Here is a 17788-nt window from a genome sequence, read left to right on the forward strand (position 1 = left end):
ATATTCATGTTAGTTATATATACTGTATTTGAAATATGTAGAAAATAATAAAATGTAAATTTCGAAAGGTTTTGTGGTCATCCATGGGCGTAGGTGTACCTAAATAATAAATAAAGAGCGAGATAAAAAGGTAGGATTTGAACGCTATAAGAAGGGTATAGGTAGGTGCGGTTTTTAAATGTAACACAGATTATAGCATGATATTTATTATACTAATTTGGCAAGTAATTCTAAACTTCATTGCGGTGGATGCAAATAAATAAGTAGGGCTGGTAATAAAAGCACAGAATATATTACCTACGGCCTAAAGTATGACGTCAACAAAATCGCCTCATACATTTGGTTGACAGATGTCAATGCCATAACAGACAGGTGACAGTTCTAAAAAACTGTAAAATATTCAAGTATGTAATTTAATTGGCCTAAACTACCTGAACAAAAAATCAATTTTTAATAACAATAACTAAAATAAGACGTTATTAAATTGATATTGCATTGGGGCATGTCAATATCATAACAAATTAATGATAGTTTTCATATATAAATCATAATTCATAATAAAGAAAATGAAAATCATCAAGCAACAAAATGTATATCTTATAAGTACAGAGATCGTATTGTGTTAATAATGAAAAGGCCTTTGACAATGTGAAACATGACTATTATTCGATTAATTAGTATTAGCATCTTTAGGTATTAGCAATAGTGGGATAATCAGCGATACACTCTTGATCGAAGGTAGGTCTTCGGTTAGGTCTCAACTAGACCAATCTATAGACACCCTTGCTATTGGATCTTCTTTTTTAATAGAAACTCCCACCATAATCAAGTTGCCCTAGCATTTCTTAATGTTCAATCTGTGCGTTCAAAAGTTAGCGAATTGAAACTATTTTAGAATCGGTTAACTTTCCTAGTGTGTTAATTCTTGTTGAACACTGGTTGAGGTCGGACGAGCCTATTGATATCCCTGGTTATGTACTAATTTTCAAATTTTCACGCAAGCAATATACACATGGTGGTACTCTTATTATGTTAGAGAAAGCTTTTTTAACTAAATTTGTGTTTATTACTATTGACAGATTTGATCATCTATTGATTGAAAAGGTGTGCGAGTTTTTTATTGTATTTAGCAGTAAGTTAAATTTGTATATTTTAGGATTGTATTGATCTCCGTCTGGTAATTTAGATTTGTTTTTAGAAAAGTTGGAGATCTTCTTAAGTAAAATTTCGGTTAATGCGATGTTGATTCTGACTGGCGATCTTAATGTAAATTTTTTAGATAAATCTAATGGATCAAATCGAATGCTTTTTAATCTGTTAAACTCATTTAATTTTAAGATGCACGTGAATCAGCTAACCCGGATTTCAGCATTTTCTTCCTCACTGATAGATTACTTCTGTACGAATTTTAACCAACACGAAAATCAGTGTACAACAATCAATGCCGATTTGTCTGACCATGAGGCAATAGTGGGATTAGTAAAGCTTAATAGTGCAGCTAATGAGAATAAGTTTGGACGCGATAGACTTTATACTAGAGCTAATTTCCGCAAATTCTCTTTGCTTTGCAATATGTCAAGTTGGAATAATGTATTGACTACTGTTAACCCACTGCATAGCTTTCATCAAATAGTATTAAACAATTTTAACACTGCTTTTCCTATTGTCAATATTAAGAAACGAAATAGAAAACCTTGGTATACTAAGGGTTTACGAGTATCTGGGAAAAATATGCGCTCTCTTTTTTACATTAGGAAATACGCCATGAACAATGCAACATTTTTAAATTATTATAACAGATACCGCAAGATTTACAGAAACTCAATCAAAATGGCTAAGTGGACCTACTTTCAAAGGAGGAAAAATAATTCCTCCAACAAAGCGAAAGAGTCTTGGAAGATTTTAAATGAGCTGAGGGGCAAAAATAATGTCTTGGTTATTCCAAGTACCTTAGATTCAAATGTTCTCAATTCCTTCTACTGTGATATTGCTAGTAACCTTGCAGCCAATCTCTCACAAAAAATAGATCCCAGGAGCTATGTCAGCAATGTGGTAGTAACCGAATCTTTCTTTTTTGCCCCCACAAGTGTAGAAGAGCTGAAACAGTTAATAGCTAATATTAAGAATAAGAGTTCATCAGGTTGGAATGGGCTTTCTCTTAGAATATTTTCTGCTTTACCTCTTGTTGCTTTGCAAGTCTTGGCCGAGTCAATTAACTTTTCATTTATGTCTGGAGTTTTCCCAGAGTGCTTAAAAAGAGCAATGATTGTTCCTCTTTACAAGGGTGGCGATCGCGACTGTCCTAACTTTAGACCTATAGCGTTATTGCCTACTTTAGCCAAGATAGTGGAACGGCTCGTTAAGGTGAGGATGGTTTCATTTTTAAATAGGTTTGGCCTATTAAGTCTTCAGCAGTTTCGCTTTCGTGAGTCTGTGAGCACAAATGATGCTATCTTTAGCTTTCTAGAGCACCTGTACAACCGACTGAATGTTGGTGAAGTTGCAGCAGCGGTATTCTGTGACTTGTCCAAGGCATTTGACTGCGTGAGTCACAGAGTGCTGCTGATGAAACTAGAGCTCTATGGTGTCAGAGGAACTGCCCTTGAGTGGTTTCGTTCCTACTTATCAAATCGTGTCCAGGCTGTCAAATTTAATGGTGGTATCTCTAAGGAATTTAATATAAATGTGGGTGTTCTGCAAGGATCAGTACTTGGTCTTTTACTTTTTCTCATTTATGTGAACGATCTGCCACAACTGCAGGTAACTGGCAAATTTGCATTGTTTGCCGATGATACCACCATCCTCTGGCACGACTCTGATGTTTCTCAAATGGAGGCCAATATACGTGCAGATTTGTTAAAAATAAAAAACTGGTGTGATGCAAATTTTTTGACATTTAATGTCTCCAAAACAAATATCCTTAATTTTAAATGTAATACAAATGATATATGTTTGAATAATGAAGCCATCACCATGCCACCGTTCAGTAAGTTTTTGGGTCTTTCCATAGACAAGTTCCTTAAATTTGAAGACCATATTGTGAATGTATGTAGAAAAGTCTCATCAGGCTGCTACGCCCTAAGGGTTATTGCCACCAGTCTTAATTTCTCCATCGCCAGATCTGCATACTTCGCGATTATCGAGTCGCACCTTCGATATGGAAATTGCTTTTGGGGTTCATGTTCAAATTCACTTTTTAGTTTAGTGTTTGTACTCCAGAAAAGGGCCATTAGATATCTATGTGGGGCCAAGCTTCGTGACTCATGTCGCCCGCTTTTTGTAACTCATAATATTTTAACCCTGTGTTGTATTTTTATTTTGGAAACAGTTTGCTCAGTTTTTAGAAAATATAAACAGGAACTCCACTTAGGAAGCCACTATAATACGCGACAAAATTATTTGTTGAGGCTACCCATTCCTCATTTTGAACTTGTCCGTAGCTTTATCATATATGGAGGTAGATAGCTGTTTAATAAACTTCCACTAGAAATAAGACAACTTAAGACTGAAAAAAGCCTACGTACAAGGACGACAATATTTCTTGCTAGTAAAGCGTACTATAGTTTATGTGAATTTTTTAATGATTAGCTTAGCATTTAAGTATTTTTCAAAGTTTTATATAATTTTATTTTATTTAATTTAGTTTCTCGTTTTTATTCCTTTAATGTACAGTCTATTACCTAAACCGAAAATTTGGTAATTTTGCAATTACATTTAATTTGATAATTCATATGATAATTCAAGATTCGCTTATTAAAATGTTTTGATAGTTTGCACAAGGGTTTGCCAGATTGGTCTCTTACATTTTACAAAGTTATCTTACATTTTTTCTATAAAATGTAAAGGGAAGCCAATAATTGACCCCCTTAAAATTTACATAAGATTTCCTACGTTCCGCTCGGCGACGCACCACCCGGTATGATGCAGATGATATTGCAATAATAGCGGATGATGCAAACAATCTTCAGGAATTATTGAATCACGTAAGACTGATATTCCACAAACCAGAATTCAGGTAAATGAAAAGAATATTAGGCAAGTAAGGCAATTTGAACATCTGGGATGTATGTATATTGAACCAAAATTCGGACCCAGAACAAGAAATTAGATGTAGACTAGAACAATCAAGAGCAACATTTCTTAAAGTTAAAAAATTCCTTACAAATAAAAATCTAAACTTCAAAGTCAGATATGGAACTCTAAAATGTTACTTTTATAAAAGGTAAAAAACACGAAATCTAGAGCATCACAAATACATTTAAGAAAATAACGAAGGTTACATGTTTCGCTATTAAATGTATTTGTGATGCTGTAGATTTCGTGTTTTTTACCTTTTATAAAAGTGTATGACCAGCATCTTTGGGATAATAGATGAACTTTTCGATCTAAAATGTTACGTTTGTTCAATTCTTTTATATAGTGTAGAGGCCTGGACATTAAAAGCAAGTGTCATAAATAAATTGGAAACCTTCGAGATGTGGTGTCTGAGAATTCGATGGGTAGGTAGACTATAAAAGACATGAAGAAGTTTTTCGAAGAGCACAAATAGAAGAACTCAATTAGAAGAACATTTCAAATGACAAACAATGACAATTACATTGAAAAGTCAGATGGAAAATTTCCTGAAAACATAATAGAAAGAGGTCGAATACCTGGACTAAAGTCAAAAATGAGTTCATCTACTTAAAATTTTCAATTCCTAAAAGATATAACGAAAATCTATACTCCTTCCAATTTAAAAAAAAAAGAAGAAAAGAAAATCTTCAATTTATAGAAAATATGAGAAAGTTTAATTAAAACACAAAGATTCAACAACCAAAAGCTTAGAAAACTTGCTGAAGAACCAAAGGTACTTACTGTATATTAAAATTCATTAAACAGTACATAATTTTTTTTTTTTTAATTTTAATACTGTGCACAAATTTGACACCATCATATATCGCATCGTAGCATCAAAATAGGATAAGATATAAGGGATTTAGAGAAAAACACTCGATATTAACTTTACCTCTTCTGCCTATCGGTTCCAATCACATTTCCATTTTCTTCAAACTGCCTCTTAACACTCTCAAGGTCCATCTTCAGCTCCTTTAACAGGCTCTGAATGGGTGGAAAAAACTGACCTGACTCCTTACTGTACGACTTGATTATCGTCAACTTGACTGGTTTTAATCGATTCGATCTCATTAGGAAATTAAGGCGCCCCCTGCATGAGTTGTTTATGTGAGTACCGTGGAGTTCATCCAGGACGTCGCCCACCATGATATTACCCTAAATTAAGTTATTTTTTATAATATACCGAATAATGATCAAAGGAGGAAGGTTCGCTTACATTTTCAGCAGCCACTCCGTTTTCATCAACGTTTACGATAACTCCTTTGTTTTCTAAAAAACTGAAATGAAGAGAATATGAAACGCGTATATTGATTATAGAAACGTTCCTCTGAGGAAATTAAATATGTTGGTAATGATGCATCTTGAGTTAAAATCTTCAATAATGATTACATACATGATGTTTACCTAATAGCTATTCCAAGACTGATACAAGGCACTAATTCTAACCGTACAACTTCTGGGATATACCAAGACACGTCCAAAAATGAAGCGTTCGTCAAATCCAGTTGGAACCTCATAGTGGACACCTGTCTCAGAACCGAAAGCAGTATTTCCGTCAAAATGTCATCGCCCAATATTGAACTTGGACTGTAAAAAATTTGAGCGTGGTTCGAAGTCACCTTAAATATTTCTTTAATAAATAATTTCTTATTTTGTGAAAGTATCGGCTCTTACCAAAGTCTCTACGGGAACGTGCAGACATTTCTTGACCAAACAATATTTAACCAAAAGCCGAAATCGGCCTTCGTTACTACCGAGCTCGTTTCTCGTTCTCACCTGGTCCACACAGTTTTGATACGTAAAATTGTCGGTGTCCTTCGATATGCTCATCATCCACGAGAATACGTCGACGATTCGATTGAAGAATTTCGTGTTTTGTTCACGAACGAACCCCTTTTCGAAAATCTTTTCGAGCGTCTGGGCGAACAGGATGAAATGATGATTGTTATCTGATATGATGGTGGTGGTGGTGGGATTGTCGGAGTTTGTTAGATTTACGAAGTGCTGAACACAGCCTAAAAAAAGTTTTTTTATTTCCCTAATTTTTAAGTTGGATAAGGGGTCAATTAAAATCACAGCTTTTCAAAATGTTTTCCTTTAATTGCCAACATAAATAACGCTGCCAGCAGGAATATATCCTCAAAAACAAATAAACCAAATGCAATGTTCCACGTTTCAAAATTTAACGAGAAACTTTGATTTTCGTTTAATTCTCGTTCGACCTGAAGAAGGTCTAATATACGTCGAGACATTTGCAATTAAAGGAAAAAAAAACTGAAAAGTTTGGATTTTAATTGACTAACTAAACCCTTAAGAAAAATATTTTTTTTTATGACATGGTAAAATGCTCTTTTACTAACATGTTTTACTGGCTATAAAGTGAAATTATTTCTAAACAATTTTGCTTTCAAACGTCATAATTATTTAAATAATGATTAAATGGATAAACACTTTAAAACGAAACTTGTAGAGAATTTCAGTGCAAACAAAATGTAATCTAAAAAAATCTTAAGTTTTCTACTTAATATTTATTTATTACCCAAGCAACACATCATATATTATTATCGTTATAATATATATTTATTCAACGATTTTTTAGTAAATTTTTAGGTTTGATATATTTATCAAACGTATATCGTCGTTGTCACGGCAATATCTGCTATGTGAAAAAACTTGTTTTTGTAGTAGAAAGGGAAAACTAGACCCTTGTGATAATTATAAGTTTAAAATGTTATTAAGGTAATGGAATTTTGGCAGAACCATTTCAGAATATATTGTGATAGAAAAAAACAGAAAATATAGTAGGGTTTTTTGATAGTTTGTAAAAATTGAACGTTGCTTACACATAGCAGGTATTGATTGTCATTACTATATACATAGCAGATGTTGGCAGTTGACTTTTTAAACATGTCATATTTTGCGTTTTTACCAAGATGCACATAGCTGGTACTTTTCAATAAAAATTAAAAGAAAGCAAAGAGTTTAGAAACCAGTTTATTATTTCAAAATTACATTGTAATTATTGGAGGTATGATGTAATACATACATAGATAGTATTTAAAGATGCGGCAGAGAATCATAAAAGGCATGATAATCATGTTCGATTACTTTGTTTAGTTCTTGCAAGTATTCAAATTTTTGCTTTGTTATTTTTATTGAAGCTAAATGTAGTTGCTGCGGTTCAGACGGAAGCTCTGTAGATTGTAGTTTATTACGACTTTGACGAGGTTTTTCGAATTCAATCCAATCATCGCTGTGATTCAATTTGTACTTCATGATGCCGGATGGCAAATATAATAGTCCACGTATATCTGTTACTTTTGCGTCTCTTCCAGGTTTTATTGAACCAAAACTGCCTTTAATATTATCGTATTTTTTAAAAAAAGTAAAGTTTAAGTTATGTATCCTGTATGGATGATGGTTTCTTGCCTGCCTCATTCGACTGATATAGTCACATGGCGCATAAATTGGGGGCTTAAAGTATGCCTCAAGCGAGGAATGAACTGAGTCAGCCTCCATCATTGTATGCCCACGTTCTAAGATGAGCTGCTCTATGGTAATATTTAAATTTTTTGCTAAATTATTAAGGGCACTAGAAAGAATCTTATTGCGGTTCTGATACCCGCAACCATCGGATATCAGAACAACATGCTTGTAAGTTTTCTCTTGAATAGCATTTTCGATGTAATGAACAATGCACGTGAATAGTTTTGATATTTTACCTGCGATTCAACCTTCAGGCAGGATTTCAGTTATTTAACTGCTCCCTTCTATCCAACTGTTGATCGCAATGAGTTGGCAATCTTGCCTCCTCTATTCTGCAATGCATTTACTAAATTAAACCACCATCTACTACTGACTAACCATACAGCTGAAATCTTTAGGTTTTAGAGAGAGAGCGCTCTAAGGTCTCTAATTAAATAATACTTGATAGGCGGTGAAGCTTAATAGAATGGAATCCTCTTACTTGAGTCTCACCACAAAGATCTATTCTTGGTGCACCTCTCTTTACCCCGTATACGTCTCAAGTTAGGCAAACATCTTAAATGCTCATTAGTTCATGTATATGCTGATGATACTCAATTTTATTCATCAATTCTTATTGACACCGAATATTGGAAACTAGTGATAAGATTTCTTACGACATCAACTCACTCCCAAAGGCTTCAAATGGCCACTGCTTAAAAGTAAATTTAAGTCAATGTAAGCTGCAGTCTATAGGGACACCTTGAAAAAGTAGTCGGGTCAATTTGAATGGTCAACTGATTAATACAATACTCTTGGATGTTAAAGGAGGTCTTTATCTAAGGACGGTTCTTGTGCTATCTCATTTCACTTATTGTGGTGTTACCTCCTAGCAAGTGATTCAAGTATATTCAAAACTGTTGCACTAGTGAAAAGCATGCAATGAAGTAGTTAAAAGATTGAAAGGAGATTACTTTATATATATTTGATATTCATGATTTCCACTTACACACTTCTTCGTTATAAAACAACTTCTGTTAATAGGAGTTTTAGTTATTGCGTTTATTTACTATATAACTAAATTCTTGGCCAATATGACCTCAGGTTTATTTCAAGATGGTCACTGCCTACCGGTTCTTTTTCTTCATTGCCCACCAACTTCAAATGCTGGACATTCGTCAAAATCTAATTCAAATTGATCGTCTGACTGCTTGGTGCATTACAAACAAATCATTCGTAAATAAAAAAAAATACTTTTGTTCATGAACTACTTTTATGAGAAACTTTTGTAAATTACATTCACGAGCTGTCTATTTGGATGCATATTCATGCTTTGAATATTCATCTGTGGTTTGGTATTTCCAAATACATTTTTATTCTTCCAATGCGTATGTACTAATGGATGTTTGCGACAACATTTTATATTGCTTCTCTGTTCCTTGTGCTGCATATCATGTATCTCTCTACCCTCAATGCACGTTGTAAATTCATTTGAAGTTACACCGATATTGCTTTCGTGCCAAACATAAAGATCCACACTTTTGTCGTTAAGTGCGTAAACTGTTAAATTATGGATTTGCAATTTCTGTTTGTAATATACTGCAGACGCTTCCAACTTTGGCGCCAAAAGGACACTTTGCAAGTCCATTGTTACAATTAGCTTTTCATACGAGGCAGATTCTTTTGCGCTTTTTTTAGCTTGCTCAGCCTCGTTTTTCTTCCTTAAGTGGTCATTGTATACATTTTCTGGGACATTACCTGTATTCCACGAGCAACATAGACCAACATTGATCCTTCCTAGGTTTGTAAATAGCAATTTTCTCAGATTTTAAGATATTTGTAAATAGTGTACGTGATACTGGTTTTGTGTTCTTTTCTGTGCAAAAATTAACGTACACTTTATAAATATGGAGGGTTGATCTAAATACAGATTCAAGGTACATTTTTGTAGAAGAGCTCCGACAATAATGGCTCGGGACCTTCGGTAAGTCTTTCAATCACTGACCGGATTTTCATACATTTTGTTACATTTGATTTAGCCTGATTTGCAACATAATTTTCATCCGAGTTTTCTTCACTGTCTATATCTTCTCGGTTATTGCTTGAGTCTTGAAAGTATGAAGTAGCAGTGAAGCATAACAGAACGAATAAGAAATGGTCATTTTACTAAAATAAACAAGATGTTACCAGTTTCCAGTGGGAGATAACAAGAATGAGACTGTTTTTTGCGATTGTCTGTTTTATTGCTATTTTCTTTTCTCCTTCTTTTTATATCTGTGGTCGAAACTAAACCTCTAAGGTAAGATTTTTCTTGAAACCCAGCTTGGCAAACTCCAAAAATAATCGAATGCTTTCTTTTTTAGTTCTTCCGTTATTTGATGACACAGAAAACTCTTGCTTGTCTTTTTTCTAGATGTTTCACTATGACAGCATTTACATTTCATACATCTCTCCTTCCTTACTTTCTCATGCCTTATAATTCCTTTTTTTGACCGAGTGTACCCTATGTAGCTCTCACCTCTCAGTCTTTTTAACTTAGTTACTTCTCGGGATTTTTGCAGCTTGTTTATGGTACTACTAGCTTCTGCAAGAATTTCCCTCTCATTTAGCAAATTATCATGATTTTCTTCTTCTAACATTTCTATTTCTACTTCGCCCTCAACGTCATGATTAATATTTTCGTCATGTCCTGAGCAGTCTAATACTTCTTTGTCATTAATTTGGAATATTAGGTTCTGACTTTTCATTTTATGTAGTACATCAGGAGACAACATAAAATTTTCATTAACTGGGAGCTCAAATAATACAGTCGGTTGAACATCTGCATTGACTACCTCAGAAGTTGTTTCATGTACATCTATAACATAAAAACATAATGACAATGTACTAATGTAAAGTTAATAATCATCTTTAATTTGACAATAACGTGGGAAAATAGCAGATACATAATTTTTAAATTTGTTGCCTTTTATATTGCAATTTATATCCACAAAAACACCCTCAAAATACTACTTACGGATAGTTAATTCTTCAGGGTTAGATTTATTAAGGTTCTTTGATAATAGTTTGCGTAATGGTTCATTGTCATCCGATAAATTTTTATGAGCAGCTGCTTGAGACTTGCAACTACTCTCATTGTTAGGGCCCTTGATTCTTAATAATTTGCTTAGAGGTTCATTATCATTTTCTGAATCCGATAAATCGTCATAAGCAGTTCGAAAAGCCTTACTAGTTGATGCTTTAAAGAGAAGACCCAAAAACCAAATTATTTAAAAGCAACAAAATAACTAAACATCTTTTAAAGCCATTTTTACCATTAATTTTCCACGAGAACACATTTTTTATTTGTTTAATCGCGAAACACAACAACTGAAATTAAACTCCAACCTAAATATTGTTATTAAACTAAATAAAATAATGAACTTGCCTTTTTGAGGTTATGTAATATCTGCTATGTGATAATTTTTTCCCAATCACGTGGTAAATTCTTGGCAGAAATTTATGTCATGTGTTAGTCTTAGCACATAGCATTAATTACAATTTAGTGCTTCACATAGCATATATAAAATTACTATATTTGCCGGTCTTCTGTAGAGAAATATCCACATGGCATAGTTTCGTTCTATAGAAAACATAGCGTATATTTCTATGTGGCAAATAGGTCAAATTGGCCAAAAATTAACATTGCAGTGACAACGACGATATGGTTAAGGTATATTTATTAAACTGTAGAATATACGTATATCATATACATTTAAAAAAGTTAACGCGGAATTTACATATCTGGCTTTTAAACTAGATTTCTACACCTCAAATATTTGATGAAATTTGTCTTAAAAATCACTGTTGTTCGTCCATATTATTCAATCTAATAACGCTGTTTTTATACTAAATATTTATATATAAAATTATATTAAATTTAAATAAACAGTGTTATTAAATTAAATATTAAATATATATTTTCTGCAGAAATTTTGTTTTTTTTTTTCAACTCCATCCATAACCCCCCCACCCACCCCAAACATTCGCTCAGTAAGAAATTCTTTTGAAAAATCACCGTTTTTCGTTTATGATATCCAATCTAATATCACTATTTTTGTATTAAATTTGTTTATTAATAAACATATATACCAGGTGGTGCGTCGCCGAGCGGTACATAGGAAAACCCATGTAAATTTTAAGGGGGTCAATTATTGGCTTCCCTGTACATTTTACAGAAAAAATGTAAAATAACTTTTTGAAGAGACCAATCTGGCAAACCCTTGTGCAAAGTTTCAAAAAATTATAATAAGCGAATCTTGAATTATTCAGTGAAATGTAATTGCAAAATTAGCAAATTTTCGGTTCAGGTAAAACCAAACGGGCACCAGTAAAATGAATATTGTCACTGACGTGAGGAAACGTGTCAATAAATCAGTTAGGATATTGTTAATGGGGGGTTGTTTGAACATTTGACTAATTGATGTTTTTATGTATTGCACTGGCAATACGGAGTCCGGGAATGTGGCTTTTCCTACGAGGTCTACATACTATTTTTTCCGAAAATCGGGAATCATTAAAATTATAGTAAATGATTACTAATCATGTTAAAAATTTCAAATCAACATTATTATTTTTCCCTTAAATAAAAGAAGCCATGAAACATTGTTTCGTAACTACGGAAACGAAGTACTTAATTTGAAATTGTCAAACTTGACGAGTAAAAAGTTTATTTGTGGCGTCTTTCCAAGGTGTTGATTTCTTAACGTTTTAAAAAGCCAAAGTAATGTGTAAAATGATGAGTGATGATGACTGTTCCATTACTGGAACCCCCCCAGAACTCACGGAGGCAGTAAATGCTGCATCATTGGAATTGTTACCAGTAAAATCTAGAAATAAGTATAACTATGCATACAACCACTTCATGGACTACCGTATGAATAAAAATGTAACTTTTTTCTCGGAAAATGTTGTAATGACATACTTTTTGGAGCTTGGTTCCAATATGAAATCTTCAACTTTATGGGCCAATTATTCAATACTGAAGGCAACCCTTGCAATTAGACATGATGTGCATATATCTAAATATTCAAAACTTGGGGCATTCCTGAAACGGCAAGCACATGCCTATAAGCCAAAAAAATTTAAGATTTTAACTAAAGAAGAAATAAACAAATTTATTCAGGAAGCTGCAGATAAGGAATATTTAATGATTAAGGTAACTTACAAAACTTCAAATTATATTTGGATTCTTTACATGCTTATTTATTGTTGTAGGTAGCTGTAATATTTGGAATTTCTGGAGCTTGCAGAATGGACGAGCTGGTTAAAATGACTGTACAAGATATATAAGACCTACTATCTAGTTACCATACCGGATTCAAAAACCAATACATCAAGATCATTTATAGTAAACGAAAAGTACTTAAATCTATACCGCAAGTATGTCTCTTTAAGACCAAGAGACATGAATTTATTCCACTCGGTTTTTTTTTAAGTACCAAAATGAAAAAGGTTGTAGACAAGTAGTAGGAATTCACCAATTTAGAAACATGCCTAAAATAGTGGCCAGTTATTTGAATTTGCCAAACTCGAAAGAATATACCGGCCACTGTTTTCGTCGGTCTTCTGCCACAATGCTTGTTGATTCTGGTGGAGATATTACTAGTTTAAAGAGACTATAGGTGGATGGAAATCAACAAATGTCGCTGAAGGAGATATAGAAGAGTCTCTTACTAATAAGGAAGAAGTGGCAAATAAAATTTTCACAGCAGAAAAAAATCAAGAAAGTAAATCTAATATTTCTAATTCTGCAGTAACGCCCAATATTAGTTATTGTCATACAAATAAAATTATTAGTTTGGAAAATATTCAACAAAATAATGCTACTAGTTCCCAAGTTCTCCCAATTTTCAATACTTGTACTAATTGTCAAATAACAGTAAATATAACAAATAATAAGTAATAATCTTAGAACATTGAAAGGCCTTTCAATGTTCTAAGGTAATAATTTTAAAATATAATGGTAACCTTGTTTGTGCTGAAAGTTTTAAAAATAAAATTGTTTAGGAAAAAACCTGTTCGCATTTATGTTCTAAAGTTTACTGCATGGAAATAACATTTCCTTACAGTACAGAAATGAATATTTCCTTACTGTTATTTTCGGTTGCCAGGCAGCTATCAAGTATTGACTTTTTCTTTCAAATATATTGTCAAAAATGTTATTATTTCTTATCGATTTTCGCAAAACATAATTTACTTACAGCAATATATAAAAGGCACAAAAACATCCACACCTTGTTCATCTTACGACAACACTAAATTCCACCCAAATAAAACAAAACAAAACCGCTTTCCAAATACGCATTTAATACTCAAATAACACAGAGTTCCTATCTACCAACATTTAATAAAATCACACCGCATAATATACATTCCAGGCGAGTGAATCTAAGAAACCTTAAACCTATGTCTGAGACAATTTGAAATAATAATACTAATAGATTGGTGAATGCGCATATTTCAACACATGATTTGAAATAATTCTTAATAATTGGCGAAAGCGCCGGTCATATTTCAGATATTTCAAATATTTCAAATTGGCTCGGACCCCTGTTTAAGGAATCGCCGAGACTTATTTTACTCGAAAACCTGAATCTGTCGGCAACGTTGCCAATAGAACCGCATTCATCAGTAATCCGATTATTTTTCACGGTATTACCAGTGTGTTTTTAATAATTTTATATTAAAAGAGTGTAAGATGCGGCAACGTTGTATCGTTTCGCTTACTGGCGTGCATCGAAGTTTATTATATGAACTTATACCGGGTGGTGCGTCACCGAGCGGAACATAGGAAAACCCATTTAAATTTTAAAGGGGTTAATTATTGGCTTCCCTGTACATTTTATAGAAAAAATGTAAGATAACTTTTTGAAGAGACCAATCTGGCAAACCCTCGTGCAAACTTTCAAAAAATTTTAATAAGCGAATCTTGAATTAATTGTAATTGCAAAATTAGCAAATTTTCGGTTTAGGTGAAACCAAACGGGCACCGGTAAAATGAATATTGTCACTGACGTGAGGAAAAGTGTGAGTATTTAAACTGTTGAGCATAGGGCTCGGAATTTTGGAAAATTATGTATTCGAATACTCACTTCGTTTTTTTTTTGAATATTTGAATTATTCACTATTCGAATAATCATAAAAATATTCGAATATATTTGAATACTTGAGTAATTAATAGATATATTTAAATAAAGGAAACCTTTCATACAAAATATCTTGGGATATACCTTGACGAAATTTTAATTCGCATATACACTGTGTCCCAATTTGGTTGTATTTGCAGGTTATCTCTGTTATTTTTAAAGATAGAGATGTGCGGTTTTCGCGAACCTGTGTCACTTTTTTGTAAAACTTTTATTGTCGCAAACAGAATTGAGATACCTTTTTTTGTTTCTGAGATACAGGGTGAAATTGAAAATTTTCACTTTTTGACGACTTGCTCTATCTCACGAACCATATAAGTTATAAAAAAAGTAAAAACTGCTATGGATAGATAATTTTAAATTAAATTCAGAGGCGTAGTCAAAAATTTTATTAAAGGCATTATTTAAGAGATATGACCCAAACTTGCATTTTTTTAAAGGGAACACCCTGTATTTTTTCATACCAATAAATTACGCTATTTTTTTCGATTAAAATGATATATAACACTTGGTATCTTAAGTCATGATAAATGGCCAAAATATGCAAAAAAAAACAAATCATAGCGAAAGAAACATTAGTTGGCCATGAAACAGAAAAAATTGAAGTTGGCTGTTTAAAGATGTCAATCATACCGTGATAGAAGTTTTTATAACCAAATAAAAACCTTTTAATTATATAATATTTAAAAGTCTTAGATACAAAAACTCTTGTTTTAAGCAATTTTATTAAAAAAAATATTGTAACAACTGAATAAATTTAACAAAGAACCTTAACAAGCTATTTTTTATTTATTAATTCTACAGTCCTATAAAAAAATTTGTAAAAACTAATTAAATTGCTCGAAATGGTTGCCATTTTCCTGAACGCATAATTGGCATAGAGTTGTTATTCTCCGCAAGGCATTTCAAATAATAAGCGGCCTTGCTTGCAAGGCTTCAAAGGCTTGAACTGTAGCATCCTGAAGTTCTTGCAAATTATGCACCACATTTAAATAAATTTTGTTTTTTAAGAAAGACCAGACAAAAAAGTCCAAAACAGAAAGATCCGGTGATCTAGCTGGCCACCTATTTGGAGCGTGGGTACCAATCCATCGATCTTCGAATGTCTCGATTATAAATGGCCTTACTATTTGAGAATTATGAGCTAGCGCCCCATCTTGCTGAAAATATATGCTATTTAAAAATGCCAACGGTATTTCATCTAGAAGTTCTGGTAAAATCCGCTGCAATATTTCCAGATATCTGGCTGCTGTTAAAGTGTGTTCATAAAAAACATACTTTATTTTAGTGCCCAAAATAAAGCATGATACACTAAATCCAAATCTGCCCTGTTGTTGGCGTTCCCGTAATAAGTATGGATTCTGAGTGTACCAATGCCTGTTATTATGACGGTTAAAAATTCCAGTGCAACTTATATATGCTTCATCGGACCATATAACTTTTCTGGCAAAATTTGGAACAATTCGAGTTTGCTCTAAAAATCAATTGCAAAAAACTATTCGCCTTTGCGCATCCCCGGGATGTAATTGTTGAACTATGTTAGCTTTGTATGGCTTATATTTATATTTTTTTAATATTCGCTGTGTTTGACTCTTTGACACTCCTACATTAGTTTCAATATTTCGACAGGAATTTGAATGATTTGCCTCAACACTTGCTAAATTGCTTATCATTTATTATTATAATTATCATTATTTTCCTGATTTTGCCTATGGTAATTTTTATTTCTTGGCTTTGTAAATGATCCATTATTAATCAAACTCATTTTTATTCTCCGAAAAATAGACTTGTTTGGTTGACGCCTTTCAGGATATCTTAGAAAAATTGTTTTAAGTATAATAGCAAATATTAGGTAACGACACTAACACATACCTGTTTAAATACAAATCGGATGCCCTGTCACTATTTTCTTGGCACTCAATAAAACAAGCTATCATGTCATATTTGTGACTGTTTTCAAAATTATTAGTCATTCTTAAAAATTACGCTCTATCCCTTAAGAAAAATACTAAAATATTTACTTAAAAACTTTCGTTCGAAATAAATAAATTCTAAACAATTATTGACAGCTTCATACTGACATCTTTAAACAGCCAACTTCAATTTTTTCTGTTTCATGGCCAATTAATGTTTTTTTCGCTATGATTTGTTTTTTTGCATGTTTTGGCCATTTATCATGACTTAAGATACCAAGTGTTATATATCATTTTAATCGGAAAAAATAGCGCAATTTATTGGTATGAAAAAATACAGGGTGTTCCATTTAAAAAAATGCAAGTTTGGGTCATATCTCTTAAATAATGCCTTTAATAAAATTTTTGACTACGCCTCTGAATTTAATTTAAAATTATCTATCCATAGCAGTTTTTACTTTTTTTATAACTTATATGGTTCGTGAGATAGAGCAAGTCGTCAAAAAGTGAAAATTTTCAATTTCACCCTGTATCTCAGAAACAAAAAAAGGTATCTCAATTCTGTTTGCGGCAATAAAAGTTTTACAAAAAAGTGACACAGGTTCGCGAAAACCGCACATCTCTATCTTTAAAAATAACAGAGATAACCTGCAAATACAACCAAATTGGGACACAGTGTACATTCTTAATGTCTATTTTATAAATTTTAGATAAAAGTGACATCATATATTAACTCAGTCAATTCAAAGATACAGAATTTTAGTATGGGAAGAATTATACAGGGTGTCCGGAAGCTAGATGCAATCCTTTAGATGCATTCCTTAATTAAATTTTTTTATGGCAATTTTTACATTTTTCTCAAGAAATACCAAAATTTCACACTTAAACGGTAATAGAGCATAAGTTACAATTAGTATCGGAGTTTCAAAGTTTATTTTGTTTTGTCTAATGTGTATTAATAAAAATACGATCAATTCCAAGCTTCTGTGAAAACTTATAGAAAAAATAGAGACATTGAAACTTTTTAGTGCGGTGCGAATCGATTTTTTCCAGTCGCCTTCCGTCCAGCTTTTTTAATATACTAATTACAGTAATACTAATTACTAA

At 32.6% G+C, this 17788-nt stretch overlaps 1 protein-coding gene across 6 annotated transcripts in view; it reads right to left on the bottom strand.

Moving 5' to 3' along the window:
- The window catches only part of LOC126740541 (uncharacterized), a 104541-nt gene that overhangs the window by 42667 nt on the left and 44086 nt on the right, over positions 1–17788 (bottom strand). For 5 of the 6 annotated variants that reach the window (XM_050446618.1, XM_050446619.1, XM_050446617.1 and 2 more), the window contains exons 2-5: positions 5791–6131; positions 5521–5735; positions 5333–5393; positions 5009–5271 (exon numbers count right to left, since the gene is read on the bottom strand). In XM_050446618.1, the coding sequence (XP_050302575.1) occupies positions 5009–5271; positions 5333–5393; positions 5521–5735; positions 5791–6131 (880 nt within the window). Of the gene's footprint in view, positions 1–5008; positions 5272–5332; positions 5394–5520; positions 5736–5790; positions 6132–13823; positions 13973–17788 lie in introns of those variants that run through there. The other variant, XM_050446622.1, reaches the window with a different exon arrangement.

The sequence above is a fragment of the Anthonomus grandis genome, chromosome 9 (genome assembly GCF_022605725.1).
Source record: "Anthonomus grandis grandis chromosome 9, icAntGran1.3, whole genome shotgun sequence".
Classification (NCBI taxonomy): domain Eukaryota; kingdom Metazoa; phylum Arthropoda; class Insecta; order Coleoptera; family Curculionidae; genus Anthonomus; species Anthonomus grandis.